A 16,937-nucleotide genomic window follows, 5' to 3' on the forward strand; every position below is an offset into this window, starting at 1 on the left:
GTCCAGCTGACCTGGAATTTACTATGCAGTCTCAGGGTGGCCTCGAACTCACAGTGATCCTCCTATCTCTGCCTCCCGAGTGTTGGGAGTGACCGGCACATCACCTTATCATTTTGAGATAGGACTCCCACAAACCTAGAGCTCACTGACTCAGACCACTAGCCAGCAAGGCCTAGGGACCCTCCTATCTCTGCTTCCACAGAGCTGGGAGTGGGCGTGGGGATCTGGACTCTGGTCTCCATGCTTGTGTGGCAAGGACTTTACCCAATGAGCCATCTCCCAGCCACCAAATTTTTCTTTTCTTTTCTTTTTAGAAAGAGAGCCGCACAAAGAGAGAATTGGCATGCCAGGGCCTCTGCCCATGAAATCAAATGCCAGACGGTTGCGCCACCTAGTGGGCATGTGAGACCTTACACTTGCCTCATCTGGGTGACTGGCTTACATCGGATTTGAAGAGAGATTGTACATGAGTCCTTAGGCTTTGCAGGCAAGCGCCTTAACCAGTAAGCCATCTCTCCAGCCCCCAATTTTTCATAATGAAAAGTCAGCTGGAGTACCGGGTGTGGTGGCACACGCCTTTAATCCCAGCACTTGGGAGGCAGAGGCAGGAGGGTCGCCACGAGCTCAAGACCAGCCTGAGACTACACAGTGAGTTCCAGGTCAGCCCGGGCTAGAGCGAGACCCTCCCTCAAAACAACGACAACAAAGTCAGCTGGAGGATTTGCACTTGGAGTGGACTTGTGAGGACTCACCTGCTGTGGGGCCTGGGCTGGAAGTAGAGAGTGCAGAGTTGATGGGGCTGGGGCCTGCTTGGAGCATAGTCTGTGGTTCTCACACCGCAGAGAGCAGGGGCGCCAGGGGAGTCTGGTTAAGAAGGTTCTAGGGTGCCCTTCCAGAGAACTCAACTCGGTTGTTTATAACAGAAACTCGCAGGTCATCAGGAGGGGTCCTGGGGTCACACTGGAGGCTCTGACTGGGGCTCGGGCACTCACACATACTTAGTGGAAGATCCCTGTCAGAGACCCCAGCTCCCTGGCCACCTGAGCTCAGGACCTTTGTCATGGCCAGAGGAGACAAGCCAGGTCTGCGAGCCACAGGCAATCTGCCCTTACTCCTGCTGCCTGGGGACAGAGCCTCGGGACTGCAGCCTACCGAGGAGGAGGAGCTACAACAAAGCAAGAGCTGGGTCCCCAGTGACTGTCTCACTGCGGCAGCCTGTGGGCCGGGGTCCCTTCTTGTGGAGGTGGCCCTGCCCCCCACTGTTTACGGACCCCCACTCGGGGAGGGACTGGAACGTGTCTTTGTCAGAAGGACGGGAGACATGGTGAGAGCTGAGAATACTGCTCCCAAGGCCACCTCAGGAGGACAGGACGGCTCTGCCCTGCAGGACTGAAGCTAAGCAGCGCCCTCCCTGGCTGTTCCTCCACAAAGAGCCCCGCTCCTCACCCGTCCTCGCCGGCTCAGCGGGAAGGAAGACAGGAAGAGGAAGGGAAAGAAATAAAGAGGGGGTGGTGGGTGGAAGGAAGGAAGGAAGGAAGGGAGGGAAAGAGGAAGGAAGAAAGGAAGGAAGGGAGGGAGAGAAGAAGGGAGGGAGGTAGGGAGGAAGAAAGGAAGGGAGGAAGGAGGGAGGGAGGGAGAGAAGGGAGGAAGGAAGGAGGAAGAAAGGAGGAAGAAAGGAGAAAGGAAGGAAGGAGGAAGGAAGAAAGGAGGAAGAAAGGAAGGAGGGAGAGAGAGAGGGAAAGAAGAGAGGAAGAAAGGAAGGAGGAAGGAAGGAAGGAGGGAGGGAGGGAGGGAGAGAAGGGAGGAAGAAAGGAGAAAGGAAGGAAGGAGGAAGGAAGAAAGGAGGAAGGAAGAAAGGAGGGAGGGAGGGAGGGAAAGAAGGGAAGAAGGAAGGAGGAAGGAAGGAAGGAAAGAAGAAGGAAGGGAGGAAGGAACGAGGGAGGGAGGGAAAGAAGGGAGGAAGGAAGGATAAAGAAAGGATGGAAAGAAAGGAGGGAGGGAGGGGGAGGGAAAGAAGGGAGGAAGGAAAAGAGGGAGAGAGGAAGGGCCGGAGGGAGGGAACAAACACTGGGAAAGGAAGCAACTAGGGAAACGACTCCCTGCCTCCTTTCACGCCGGACACAGGGGAGAGGTGGCCACACTTCCTCCCAGGTCCCGAGGGCAAGGAGGGAGGCCAGGGTCTCTAGACAACCGGGAACCTTCTGCCCAGACTGCCCGGGAAGCCTTCATTCAGCTCTCGCTGCCAGCAGCCGGCCCTCCCCCCTCCCTCCTTCAGGTCCTCCGGAGTTCAGAGCGAGGCGGGGTGGTGGCTGACTCCTGATCCGCCGGGGCCTCAGGTGCCAGCTGCCCCAAGCCGCCTCGGCCTCCGTTGGCACAGAGCCCCACAGGGATGCAGCGGGCCGGGCCGGGCCGGGATTACTAATTACTCAGGAACCAAAGGCTGCACATTGTGCTAACAGAAGTAGGGCCACCGTGGAGGCGGGTGCAAAACCAAGATAAGGTTCTTGTCCCACCCACTATGTAAATTTGGGGGGTGCTATGCAAATGAGAAGGAACAGAACGAGGATTGTTTGCAAATCAGGGCTGGTTGCTTAATGGCACCTAGATGGGGCTTATGTCGTGTGTTTTGTTTAGCATGTTAGGCTAGTGCTCTGGTCCCTGGAGAAACCAGTTTTGATGGGGGAAGGGAGCCTGGGCAGGGAGTGGGGTAGCTCAGAGGATTCTGGGTAAGCACAGGGAGGGTGTGTGCCTTGTAGGAAGAGGGCACGAGACCTGGAGACCGTGCAAGCTCAAGGGAACCGGGGCGGTGTCATGGGAGACCAGAAATGCCAATCCAGGCCTGCTTGCTCCCAGTGCCCGCGCACCCAGGCATCCAGGTGCCTGACTTCTTTTGCAAGCAGGTGCCGTCATGGTCCGCCTGCACCTGTGGGCTCTTGGCTGCCCACGCCCTGACCTGGCACCTCTCCTGGCAGAAAGCTTGCCAAGGAGGCCCCTCCTTGGAGTCAGGCTCTTGCTATGAGCTGTTGACTCGGGGCTGGCTGTCTTGGTCTTGGACGCCAACCTCTGTGGTTCCTCTTGCCCAGGGTTGGCCACCTGCTGGCCCTAGGACTGTCCCCTACTATCCTGTAGAGGTCTCTGTTAACATCAAGCAGGTTGATCTTGGCCACACTTCCTGACAGAATTCCAGAGCAGGCTCATGAGCTGAGCAGGGACTCTACAGCTAGAGGGAAAATGCTTCGTCCAAAGTGACCCCGAAACCCACAGCAGAGAGGGGTCTAGAGCTTGGATCCCCCACTCCCTATTCCTGAACTTTTATCTGCTTGCACACTGGTTCTTTCTGGCATGGCGTTCCCATCATCTCCAGGTCCCACCTCTGGCCTGAGGACTTGGCATGACCCCAGTCTGCTCCCAGCCACCAGTCTCAGGGGACTCAGGGGTGGGCGGGGGGGGGGTGTCTCAGCTCCAACCTTGGCACTTACTCAGGGGCCCGGTGTTGGGCTTTGGCAAGGACCCCAAAGAGAATGGGATCGGTAAGATGAGCTGGCCACGTCAATGTGGGGGACCCCAAGGCCCAGAGCCTGCCCCCCGCCCCCGCTTCTTCTCACCCTCCTTTGATGTAGTCTAGGAAGGTGCACTCGGACTCCACGGCGAAGGAAAGCAGGGTGACCTGGGGAGCAGAGGGGAGCTGGGTCACGGGCGTGTGGGCTCCTGAGCCAGAGCCGGAGGCGCGGCCAGTCCCCGCTACAGGCTGGCGTTTCCCGCGCATCTGTCACAGCCACCGTGCTGGGAGAGGGAAGGGGTGATGACAGGCTTACTCCATTTTAGAAATGGAGGTCCTCGGAGGAGGGTGGGGACCCTCTAGGGCTCCCTAAACACTCTTATGAGCCTCGCCAGGCTGTGTGCTGACCGCAGTGACCGAGCTCGGCTGCACGCTGTGACTGGGCCATCGGCCTTTAGAGTGAACTTTGTGAAGATACTGACTTGTTCTACAGCTGCCCTGCGGGCTCCACCGTGGCCTCTCTGCGTACGCTGCCCTCAGGGTTGAGAGTCGCCTTCTGCAATAGTCTCCACCTTATTATTATTATTATTATTATTATTATTATTATTATTATTATTTTGGCTTTTCGAGGTAGGGTCTCACTCTAGCCCAGGCTGACCTGGAATTCACTATGGAGTCTCAGGGTGGCCTTGAACTCAGGGCGATCCTCCTACCTCTGCCTCCCGAGTGCTGGGATTAAAGGCGTGCGCCACCACACCCTGCTCCATTTTCTTTTCTTTTTTTAATTAATTAATTTATTTGACAGAGAGAAAATGGGCATGCCAGGGCCTCTAGCCACTCCAGACGCATGCGCCACCTTGTGCATCTGGCTTTACTTGGGTACTGAAGAACCGATCCCAGGCCTGTAGGCTTTGCTGGCAACTGCCTTAACCACTGAGCCATCTCTCCAGCCCCTTCCCCAATATTCTCAATACTTGCAGTGCTCCCTGGTTATTTTTTCTTGCATCACTTATAACCTTCTTTGTGCGTATATGTGTGTGTGTGTGTGTGTGTTTTCCAAGGTAGGGTCTCACTCTAGCCCACACTGACCTGGAATTCACTATGTAGTCTCAGGGTGGCCTCGAACTCTCAGTGATCCTCCTACCTCTGCCTCCGGAGTGCTGGGATTTAAGGTGTGTACCACCTCGCCCGGCTACTCATAACCCCTTGACATGTATGTGTGTGCGTGCCCAAACATGCCCACACAAACAGGTCAATTCACCCTGTCCTCTCTACTACAATATAAGCACTAGGGTCTTCCCTGTGTGGATTCCCTGCTGAAGCCCCTATGGGCATTACAGGCCTACCACCCAGTCAGCGCTTGTTGAGTAAATGCAGGAACATCCTGTTGACCGACCCCTAGAAGCCACTGGACCGGTGTGAACCGCTAGGTGGTCACAGTTAAGCAGACCCTGGACTGACAAGTAGTGCTGACTCGGGCCTCTGCAGCTCTCTAGCTGCGTGACCTTGGTTGAGTCACTTTCCTTTTCACGACAAGCGGATGCCATTATCTGTCTCTTGAGGAGATAACCTGTGCAAAGCGGATATCTGGGGATTCCCCATAAGCCTGCGCTCCCCTCTTCCTTCCTGCAGGGAGCCCCAAGGCTGCCACCTTCCTGCCACCCACACACCAGATCCCGCGTTCAATACGTGTGCCCGTTCTATACGTGTGTCATGCTTGCTCACAACCTGGCCCCAGCCTGGCTTGGGGCTCAGGGCGTGTTCCCCAGCCACAGACGGGGGGCGGGGGATGGGGGGGTGCTACTCACTGTGCCAGAATTCACGTATTTCTTTTTCTTCATCTTCTTCTTTGGATTTATCACCTGCAGGGAAAAGCAGCGAGGGCTGGGCTCCTGGGGTTCCCACCAGCCCCAGCCCAGCAGAGTGGGGTGTGGCGACCACACTGGGCCAGGACGCTGGTATCTGGTTACACAACAGGGCTCCCTTGTAGAGCAGAGCCCCAGGATTGAGCTCATGGGCTCTGTTTGTTTAACTTTCCTTCCCAATGGCCCCAGAGCAGGCTGGGTGTCCCCAAGAGTTTTGTCTGCGCCTGTCTGTGTGTTGGTTGGCAGCTCCTCTGCCCCACATGCCTCTCTTCTCCTTCGGTCCTAATTTCCCCGATACTCCTTGGGGTCCCCACCCAGGGGCTGCCTGGGCCTCTGAGTTCCCACCCTCACATGCTGCGGGACGCTCCGGAACGGGAGGTGTTCTCCTCCAGGCTAAGCTTGTGGTCAGACTGCAGAGAACGGGTACAGAGCGGGCGCCCAGTAAAGACTTGGTGGGATGGCTCTGTGAACTCCACTGGAGGCAATTCTGTGACACCCCATCTTCTGTCACCAGAGCTCTGCTGACACCCTATAATGCGCCGGAAGCCTCCACAGCACAGGGTGATCCAGCCCAGATGCCACCAGTGCCGAGCCTGAGAGCCCCTGGGTTAGGTAGGAGGGTCACCAGTCCTGTGAGCCACAGTGAGCTGCCACAATGGCTGAGTCTGTCCAGAAGCCTGAACCCCCAACCCCCCCCCCCCCACACACACACGTTATGGGAAGTTTAGGCTGTCTCTTTATCCCTCCAAGGGAGCAAGGCACGGTTCACGCCCATGCTGCCCCCTGTTGGCCTCTGCTGAACTCTTTTCTCTCTTCTGGCTGGGGCTGTACCACATCTATCCCCCCGCCCCCAAGGTAGGGTCTCGCTCTAGCCCAGGCTGACCTGGAATTCACTAAGTAGTCTCAGGCTGGCCTTGAACTCATAGCGATCCTCCTACCTCCGCCTCCCAAGAGCTGGGATTAAAGGTGTGCACCACCATGCCTGGCTACCACATCTATTTCTATGATCTTTCTAATCTGAATAAGGCTTGATAGCCACTTCTGGAGATAAGGAAAGTAGGGCACAGAGTCATCCAGTAGTGTGCCTAAGGTCACACAGCCATATGGGTGGCCAGAGGATTAGAAACCGGGTTTCCTGCCCCCAGGCCACTGGTGCACACATACTGGGGTGTGACCCTGAGGAAAAGATCTACAAACACATCCCTTCAACATGTCTTCTTGGGTAGGGTGGGGTACCAGTTTCTCTCCTCCAGAATCAGCACCCTATTGTAAAAAGAAGAATGCCTTCAAGACAGTTACAAGAACCACTAATAGGGCCGGAGAGATGGTTCAGTGGTTAAGGCCCTTGCCTGAAAAGCCTAACAACCTGAGTTTGATTCCCCAATACCCACATAAAGCCAGATGCACAAGGTGGCACATGCATCTCGAGTTGGTGTGCAGTGGTTAGAAGCCCTGGCATACCCATTCTTTCTGTCTCTCTGCTTGCAAACAATAAAAATATTTCTAAAAAGACTCTCTCTGTGTCCCTCTAAAATGAAAAAAAAAGAAAGAAAGAAAGAAAGAAAGAAAAAAGGGCTGGAGGGCTGGAGAGATGGCTTGGTGGTTAAGGCATTTGCTTGCGAAGCCAAAGGACCTAGGTTAAATTCCCCAGCACCACGTAAGCCAGATGCACAAGGGGCCCATGCGTCTGGAGTTCTTTTGCAGTGGCTAGAGACCCTGGTGTGCCCATTCTCTCTGTTTGTCTCTCCTCTAGCTCTCTTTCTCCTCTCTGCTTGCAAATAAATAAACAATTAAAAAAAAAAAGAAAAAGAAAAGAAAGTAGCTATGAGGGAGGGAGGAAACCGTCTGTTCTGTTCAAAAAAGGGGGGGGGGCTGGAGAGATGGCTTAGTGGCTAAGGGTCTCTCACTGAACCTCATACTCACTGATTCAAACAGTCTAGCTAGTTGGGCACACCTTCCAGCACTTGGAAGTCAGAGGTAGGAGAATCACCATGAGTTCGAGGCCAGTCTGAGACTACATAGTGAATTCCAGGTCAGCCTGGGCTAGAGTGAGACCCTACCTCAAAAACCAAAAAACAGGGCTGGAGAGATGGCTTAGTGGTTAAGCGCTTGCCTGTGAAGCCTGAGGACCCCGGTTCGAGGCTCGATTCCCCAGGACCTATGTTAGACAGATGCACAAGGGGGCGCACGCATCTGGAGTTCATTTGCAGTGGCTGGAGGCCCTGGCATGTCCATTCATTCTCTCTCTCTGCCTCTTTCTCTCTCTCTCTGTCGCTCTCAAATAAATAAAAAATTCAAAAACAAATAACAAAGGAAGAAAGAAAATGATGACAGGACCCACATTACAGAAAGCTCTGTGGAGTAATTGGCCAGTGCAGCTGGGTGTGATGGTCATGCCTGTGACCCCAGTACTTGGGAAATAGAGAAGCAGGAGGACCGGGAGTTCAAGGCCAGCCTAGACTACAAGAGACCTGTCTGAACAAACAAACAAACAAACCAGTGTTGTGGAAGCACTGAGTACTGTACAAGTTTCACTCACTACTTTTTTTAAATTACTGCCACCACTGTCACTCCAGGTGTGACAGGTAAATCTGTGGGATGTTGGGACAGATGCTGAACGACGGTGAGCACAGCTTTGTGCAGAAGTGGGCCTTGGCGGTGGAGGTATGAGCGTGCAGGGGCCTGCAGACGAGGGAAGCCGGGGTGGGGATGCACAGGCTGCAAGGGGGAGGGTCCGGTTTGAGACAGAGAAACCTTAGACGGAACAGCCCAGAATCACCTTGGAATGTCTCTTCAGTGCGAAGACCTCGTCCCCTCTCCACCTCCCCACTGCTGGTTACCCCTGGTCTGGGGCTGCCCAGTGGGACTTGACAGCTAAGTCACAACCCAGCACCACCCTGAAACTCAGCTGAGGAGGATGCGCAGGGATGGGGGGTAGGGAAGCTGGGGTGCAGCCCGGACTTGGCAGCAGACACATTTCTTTATTTTGTGTTTTCTTTCAGACCTGGTCTCACTATTTAGTCCAAGCTATTGCCAAGCTTGCAATCCTCCCAAGCGCTGGGATCACAGGTGTGTGCCGCCAGGGCTAGCTCCTAGCACATTTCTTTGATGCCGTCTGTGTAAACTTTAAAATAGCTTATAGTTCACAATTCTGCATATTAGACTCCTTCTTTTTTTTGTTTTTGTTTTTGTTTTTCGAGGCAGGGTCTCGCTCTAGCCCTGGCTGACCTGGAATTCACTAAGTAGTCTCAGGCTGGCCTTGAACTCACAGCGATCCTCCTACCTCTGCCTCCCTGCTTACTGGGATTAAAGGCGCCCGCCACCACACCCGGCTGTATGACTCTTTCCATGGTAAAGGTTGGCGTCAGAGCTTCTTGTGAAGTGGGCTCTGAATCAGCATCCTGTCTCTCTGAGATCCTCCTCCCTTCTCCCTCCTTCTCCAGCCAGAAGGGGCTGCCAAGTTCCACACGGGGCCCCTGCGCCCCCTAGAGGCCACACAAGGGACCTCCCCATGCCATCAGACGCTTCCCACTGGAGTCTCGGTGGTCGGCTCTGACCCGCACTAGCACAGAGAGTGGCTTTGAGGACACAACAGGGAGAGAGACACTGGTCCCCTGCCTGAGGACCTCATGGCCTTGCAGGGGCCCCAGTAACACCCTGGGAGGAGCGCTGTACAGTTAGAGACCTCTGCAGGGGGAGCCAGCGTTCCAGAGGGGCCAGGAGAAAAGACAGCTGCAGAGGCAATCCTTCTGGGATGCACCAGTAAGAATGAAGGTGTGGAGGCTGGACAGCCTCAGCGGGCAGGGGACCGTGGGAGGGAAGGGCAGGGGCACTCAGGCCCAGACAGGTAGCTACTTACAGCTGACCCAGGGGGCCAGCCGCAAAGGCGCCAGAGTGAGGCTAGGCTGAAGTCGGGGATGGGATACCCCAGACAGCTCCGAAACCAGAAGGGTGTGGTCAGATTCCCACTCGCGGGCCCACTTCACACAGAGACCCACCTTCACATTAAAGTGGGCACAACAGAGAGTGGGTATGTGGGTCCCAGCTAGGTTCAAGGCAGCACCCAAGACTTCAAAGAAACAGGCTTGTGGCAAAGCCTTGCGGCCACACCCAGAGCTCCCTGGTGACCGTGTAGAGGATTGGGCAGGCAGAGGGCTGTTGTGAACCCTTGCAGAGTGGCAAGGTAGACAGAGGTGTCGTCACATGTCAGAGGTCACAGGCAGTGTGCTGAGGAGTGGGGGGCTGAGGCGTGACTCCCAGGGCACTGAGGGCAGGGCAGACGGGAGGAAGGCAGTTCCTGGGAAGTGTGACCAGTGTGCCAGCTCTTCGATGGTGGTTGAGACCCAGGAGGGACCTGCACACAGCTGGTTTAGAAGTGGGTCCCTCAGGACGAGACCAGAAGGGCAGGATGCCCAGGGGGTGCCTGGCAGAGGCTGCTCTCTCTTCAGGGACTCCTGACTCCAGCAAGGCCTTCCTGAGCCCACACTGCCTCTCAGCGAGGGCCCCCAGTGTCCAAAACAAACTACGCTCCTGCGGCTGCCAAAGCGGAGGCCCTTTTCCTCCTGGTGCCCGGTCCATACACAAGGCAGCTCTGCTGGTTTCTACACGGCCGTGCGTCTTGTTCTATCATTTCACTTCAATTTCACGGCTTCTCCTGAGGCAGTGATGGAAACTCCGAGAGATCTCACTGCTCACTTCACCTCCCCAAAGGCCCCTCGGAGGGCAGAGAAAGTGGAAACTGCCTTGTCTGGGTTGGGAGGAGGAACCAGGCAGCCCCTGGTTTTGTGGAGGAAGAAAACAAAGTCACGCAGGGCATCAGAGCCCTTTCAAAGGGAGCCGGCCAGCAGCAGCGGCTCAGCTGGGGGGGGGAAGCCGTGGCCCGGTGGGGAGGAAGGGCTACAAAGAAAGGAGTCACCTCGCCCATCTCGGGACACAAGGCCCCTGTGTTTGGAGCAGACAGCATGGTGGGACTCCGTGCCAACTCTTGTACCTCAGTAGCTGGGTGACACAGCCTGTGCCAGCATGTCCTCTGCTCAGAGGCCGGCCTCTGCTCCCAAGTCCCTGCCTCCAGGAAGGTGTCCTGGTCCTATTGCTCCTGACTTTTTCCTGAGATGGCTCTGACTGAAGGCTCGGGGCCACATGAAGGCACTGGAGCTCAGGTTTTAGGTCTGGACTCTGCTCGGTCCCTGGTGCTGGGGATTACCACCAAGGCCCATTCCACTGAGCTACCCCCCTCAGCCCCCAGAACCTCCTTATACTGCTCCAATCCATGGCCAGAATGCCCTGTAGGGCGCGCCATGGCTCAATGACTTGGGGCCCTATGAGCTGTTTGCCTCTCTATTTTATATTTTATTTTGTTTTATTTGATGAGAGAGAGAGAGAGAGAGAGAGAGAATTGGTCCCCCAGGGCCTCAGCCACTTAAATTGAACTCCAGATGCTTGCGCTACCTAGTGGGCATGTGCGACCTTGCACTTGCCTCGCCTTTGGGCGTCTGGCTAATGTGGGATCTGGAGACTTGAACATGGGTCCTTAAGCTTCCCAGGCAAGCGCCTTCACCACTCAGCCATCTCTCCAGCCCAAGATGTTTGCCCCTTGATCCTGACTCTTATTTAAACATTTTATTTATTTATTTGACAGAGAAATGTCGATAGAGAGAATGGGTGTGCCAGGGGCCACTAGCAAACAAACTCCAGACACGTGCGCCACCTTGTGCATCTGGCTTACATGAGTACTGGGGAATCAAACCTGGGTCCTTAGGCTTTGCAGGCAAGTGCCTTAACTGCTGAGCCATCTCTACAGCCCTTGATTTTGCCTCTTACTAAAGCTGCTGAACTGGGTGACTATGGGGCAACATCCCCCCTTCTCTGAGACTCCAGGATGAGAACACTATAGCCGCCTCTGGGAAAATACCCCCCCACACACACACACCTGGCTCAGAGCTCACCATGCACTCGCCGTCACACCCAGCACCACTTATGAGAACAGAACAGAGCTGACCTTCCGGCGCACCTCACCTCATAGATGTTGAACTGGCTCTGCCCACGGGCTAGCTCCCGGTAGCTGGTGGTGAACTCCCCAATAAAGTCATGGCTGCAGAAGAAGGACAGCGCTCAGACACACAGACGTGAGGTGTGTCCCGCCTTTGGCCTCCCCTCCCCAGCCTCTCAGTCACTCTCCCCAGCTCCCAACTCTGCCTAGACCTCCACTCCAGAGCACAGCTCAATAGAGGGGCCACTAAACACTCAGGGAACCCAGCGTAGGAAGAGAACCCACTGTTACTAACCGAGTAAAGCCCAGTCAATGGTCACATAGCAAAAAGCAGGGTCCCGGGGGTGGGGGGGGGAAACGAGATCAACACATGATTTGCTCATACAACAAAGTTTCTAATTATAAAAATAGCCGGGCGTGGTGGCGCACGCCTTTAATCCCAGCACTCGGGAGGCAGAGGTAGGAGGACCGCCACTAGTTTGAGGCCACCCTGAGACTACAGAGTTAATTCCAGGTCAGCCTGGACCAGAGTGAGACCCTACCTCGAAAAGAAAAAAAAAAAAAAAATGTTTAAAAGAAGGGGGCTGGCCGGGCGTGGCGGCACACGCCTCTAATCCCAGCACTTGGGAGGCAGAGGTGGGAGGATCGCCGTGAGTTCAAGGCCACCCTGAGACTACCTAGTGAATTCCAGGTCAGGCTGGGCTAGAGTGAGACCCTACCTTGAAAAACCAAAATAAATAAATAAATAAAATTAAAAAAATAAAACAACAACAGGGTCCCAGAGGAGAGGGACCCACTTCATCTGGATTATGTGAATAAGGCGTAATAAAAGGCAGCTGAGGGCGACTGTGAGAAGCATGGATACAAAGGGAGCGCGGCGCGGAGTTCAGGCCGCACGCTCAGCCTGTTAGGTGCGCTCATGGCATTTGTAGTCATGAGGGGGAAATGTGCTTATTTTTTTTTTAGACATTTCTAATGAAATATGTAGCACCAAAACGCCACGATGTAATTTACTTTAAATGGCATTAGTAAAATATAGATAAGGCAAATATGGTGAAATTTAGCAGCTGTCAAATTCAGTAATGGGCACCCAGGCGCTCATTAAACGCTTCTCTCTTTTCTGCTGTGCAGTGAAGTTTTTCTAATAACATTTTTAAACATTGACTTGGAAATTTTAATTTTCTTTTTTTAAATTTCTTGTCTTTTTCGAGGTAGGGTCTCTAGTTCAGGCTGACCTGGAACTCACTCTGTAGTCTCTCTCAGGCTGGCCTTGAACTTACAGCAATCCTCCTACCACTGCCTCCCGAGTGCTGGAATTTAAAGGCAGGTGCCACCAAGTCAGGCTCTCACTGACTTGTATTTTGAGACTGTTTCTGTGTTGCCCAGGCTGGCCTTGAACTGCTGGACTCCAACGATCCTCCTGCCCCAGCCTCCTGATGGCTGGGACTACAGGCCCAAAGGTGTGTGCAAGCATACTTGGCTTCTTTGTGTCTCCCTTAGGTTCTGCGGATGGAACCCAGGGGCTCGAACATGCTACGCCAGGGCTCTGGTACTGAGTTACACGCCGCCTCCACTCACTCTTCCTTTGTTGTTTAAGACACAGGGAAGCCGGGCTTGGTGGCACGCGCCTTAACCCAGCATTTCACCTAAAGTCACCGCTTGGTGGTGCCCCAGCAGGGAGAGGCCACAATGCCAGTACGTTCGGACTTGGCCCAGCAGCAAGTGACAGCTCTAGAATCACGCTTCAAGATCTGGCCTGTCTACAAGCTCCCAGCAACACCTGTTCCTCAGGCACTTAGATCTGCCTCTCACAGAGCCCGGGTAGGAGCTGCCCTCCTGCAGGTTGGGCCCAGCCCTCCACAGACACTGCCTCATGGCAGTGGGGCGGGGGAGTCCCCCATGGGCCCCAGAACTCCCTATGCAGTGCCCCCCCGCCGCCACTCCCTTGCTGCTCAGCCCCTGCTGTCCATGCACACTGCGCACACCAACTGGCCTCTGCTAGACCGTGCTTGTCTCCGGGTCTTCCACAGCGCCTGGCCCAAGGCCTCACACCGAGAAGGGAGGAGCGTAAGAATGCTCGTAGGCCCGGAGACATGGCTCAGCGGTTAGAGGCGCTTGTTTGCAAAGCCTAACGACCCGAGGTTCAGTTTCCCAGGACCCACAAAAAGCCACATGCACAAAGTGGCGCATGCATTTGGAGTTCATCAGCAGTGGCAGGAGGCCCTGGCATGCCTGTACTCACTCTCTGCCCTCTCTGCCTCTTTCTCTCTGTCTGTCTGTCTCTCTTTCAAATATATATATATATATATATATATTTTTTTTTTAAAGAAAAGAATGTTGGGCCAGGTGTGGTGGCACACGCCTTTATTCCCAGCACTCGGGAGGCAGAGGTAGGAGGATCACTGTGAGTTCAAGGCCTCCCTGAGACTACAGAGTGAATTCCAGGTCAGCCTGGGCTAGACTACTTGGAAAAACCAAAACCAAAACAAAACAAAAAAACCCAGTGGCTAAGTGGTTAAGGTGCTTGCCTGAAAAGCCTGAGGACCCAGGTTTGACTCCCCAGTAGCCATGTAAGCCAGTTGCACAAGATGGCACACGCATCTGGAGTTTGTTGCATTGGCTGGAGGCCATGGCATGCCCATTCTATCTGACTCTCTGTTTCTCTCTTTCTCTCTCTCTCTCAACTAAATGATAAAATATTTTAATGAAAATTAAAAAAAAAAAGAGGGCTGGAGAGATGGCTTAGTGGTTAAGGCACTTGCCTTCAAAGCCAAAGGACCCACATTTGATTCCTCAGGACCCATGAAAGCCAGACGCACAAGGTGGCACATGCATCTGGAGTTTGTTTGCAGTGGCTGAAGGCCGTGGGGTGCTCATTCTCTCTCTCTCTCTCTGCCTCTTTCTCTTGCAAATAAATAAAACGTTTAAAAATAAATTAAAAAAGAATGCTCATGGACTACCACTGTCTCTACCCTACACACACAAGCTTCAGGAAATTCTCTATTCTGTGAATGAGGAGACCGCAGGCACCAGCTGGTCACCAGCAGCCACCTGGGGGGAAGAAGCGTCTTGGACCCCTGTCGCCGCACCCTGTGGAACCCTCATGAAGCTGGGCAAAGCCGAGCTACTGTGATAGCAAACTGTCCTGCCTATAAACACTGGCGCAGGCTGGAGAGATGGCTCAGTAGTTAAGGGCACTTGCTTACAAAAGCTGACAATCCGGGTTAGATTCCCCAGTACCTGCACAAAGCCAGGCGCACAAAGTGGTGCGTGTATCTGGAGTTCATCTGCAGCAGCAGGAAGCCCTGGCACACCCATACTCACTCACACTCTCTCTCAAATAAATAAATAAATAATATATTTTTAAAAAACACAGTCTCAGGCTGGAGAGATGGCTTAGTGGTTAAGGTGCTTGCCTGTGAAGCCTAAGAACCCCGGTTTGACTCCCCAGGACACACATAAACCAGATGCACAAGGTGGTGCATGTGTCTGGAGTTCATTTGCAGTGGCTGGAAGCCCTGGTGTGCCCATTCTCTCTCTCCCTCTTTCTCTCTCTCTCCGCCTCTTTCCCTCTCTCAAATAAATAAATAAAAATAAAATATTTTAAAAAACACAGTCTCTCACCCTCACAGCACCCAGCTGGCCCTCACTCAGGGCACCACCCAGCTTCCAGGGCCTCCCCAGTTCCACTCACCTCTTTCTCACCTCGTTCCCTTACCTGCCATCACGATCCCAGTCATAAACCTCCACCTTGATGGTCCTGGGGACAAAGAGTAAAGGGTCGTGTGTGGGATAGACGCGCCTGCCCCTCGGGGGGTGTCTTAGGCTGGGACTTCCCCACTCCTGAACCAGAGATGCTGCTTGGGTGCGCTCCCTGAAGGCCTGCTGGGAGGAAGGGAGCACCCCGAGACAGAGGATCCTTCTTGAAACCTTTCAGTAAAGGTTTAGGGGGACAGAGGCAGCCCCAAGAGCCCTGCAGGGACTTCCTAAGAGTTTGGGGGTTTGGCAGTAGTGGCCCATCTCCTTGGGGAGTAGGAGTCTCACTGTAGGTTTTACTGAGGTGGGGTTGGCAGGACGACTTCTTCTGGGGAAGCTCACAGGACTGCCTGGTGGGATCCAGGCTCTGAGTGGCGAGGGCCCAGCCTCTGCCTGGCATGCCAGGGATGGAGTGGTGGGGGGGAGCTCCTGGGCATGCACCCTGATGGCCTGCTGAGTTCTCCATCCCCAAGACCGGCTCCTGAGTGAGGGTGCGATTATCTCCACATTCTAGCTAGCCGGGCTGCTTTAATTAGTTTGTTTTGACTCCTAAGCTCGGGGCTGGGATTTGAGAGCCCATCTTATTTTTAGCTGCGTTCCCATGGCAACAGGCTAGCGGACCAGGAGCAGGGGGAGGTGGTGGAGGGTTGCCGGTTAACCCTTGGTGCCGGCTGCTCCACCCTCAAGGGTGCTCAGAGGTGGGGTCTGAGGAGGTAGGGGATGCCCAGGGCACAGGGGTGCCCAGCCTTCACTTCCAAGTGGGGGCACACAAGTGGCTGGAAAGGGCCCCGTCTGCTGCTAGCATCCATTTATCCCATCTTCTCTGGGGTCCCGTGGTCCCCGGAAGGAGGCGCTGCTTCCCTTCACACGGGCCTCTGGGGCGGGATGGCGGGCAGAGCAGGTGTTCATAGCAACAGTTCCAGAATGGAGGGGTGTTCAGAAGGTTGTAAACCAGGAAAACCAGGTACCCATTGAAGCTCACCATTTAAAGGAATCCTAAAAAGCCTGTTTCTTTGAGGTGAATTACTATATAGAATAGAAGACAGATACAGGTGCTCTTGAACTCCCGAAGGTGGGCCGTGAGCTGGAAAGCAGCCCAGTGCGGCATTGGGGGTCTTAGACTTAGATGGTGGACCCTAGCTGTGGGACCTGCGGATGCCACTTAAACGCCCTGGGCTGCCTGGGAAATGGGAGCAATAGAGGCCTTGCAGAATAGCCCACCATGTGCACTCCTAAAGCCGTCTTTCTCTCCATTTTAGCAATTTTAAAAATTTTTACTTATTTATTGGGGGAAGAGAGAGAGGCAGATAGAATGGGCACACCAGGGCCTCCAGCCACTGCAAGCGAACTCCAGATGCATGCACCACTTTGTGAATCTGGTTTATGTGGATACTGGGGAATTGAACCTGGGTCCTTAAGCTTCACAGGCAAGCACCTTAACCGCTAAGCCATCTCTCCCAGCCTTTTCTCTCCATTTTATCATCTGGCCACAAGTGGATTTGTGTGTGTGTATGTGTGTGTGTGTGGAGGGGTCTGGTGTATGTGAATGTGTGCATGCATGTACGCATGTGTCTGTAGGCCAGAGACTAACATTGAGGGGCCTTCTTTCATTGTTCTCCACCTTATTTACTGAAAAAGGATCTCTTGAACCCAGGACTCACTGATTCAGCTAGTCTAGCTGCCTGCTTACCCCAGAGGTCCTGTCTCTAACTCCCTAACACTAGGGTGGCCGGCCGACCATCATACCCACCCAGCACTGGGTGACCCAAGCTAAGGTTTTCATAGGTGTGTGTCACGTGATTTACCAACAGAGCCATCTCCTCAGCCT

At 54.3% G+C, this 16,937-nt stretch overlaps 1 protein-coding gene across 2 annotated transcripts in view; it reads right to left on the reverse strand.

Annotated features, from left to right (window-relative positions):
* The window catches only part of Cpne5 (copine 5), a 100,538-nt gene that overhangs the window by 6,777 nt on the left and 76,824 nt on the right, over positions 1-16,937 (reverse strand). For both annotated transcript variants that reach the window (XM_045157657.1, XM_004649540.2), the window contains 4 exons: positions 15,072-15,113; positions 11,380-11,455; positions 5,308-5,361; positions 3,606-3,667 (listed from right to left, as the gene is read on the reverse strand). In XM_045157657.1, coding sequence (XP_045013592.1) covers positions 3,606-3,667; positions 5,308-5,361; positions 11,380-11,455; positions 15,072-15,113 — 234 coding nt within the window. The remainder of the gene's footprint in view (positions 1-3,605; positions 3,668-5,307; positions 5,362-11,379; positions 11,456-15,071; positions 15,114-16,937) is intronic.

Source organism: Jaculus jaculus, chromosome 8, assembly GCF_020740685.1.
Source record: "Jaculus jaculus isolate mJacJac1 chromosome 8, mJacJac1.mat.Y.cur, whole genome shotgun sequence".
Classification (NCBI taxonomy): Eukaryota; Metazoa; Chordata; class Mammalia; order Rodentia; family Dipodidae; genus Jaculus; species Jaculus jaculus.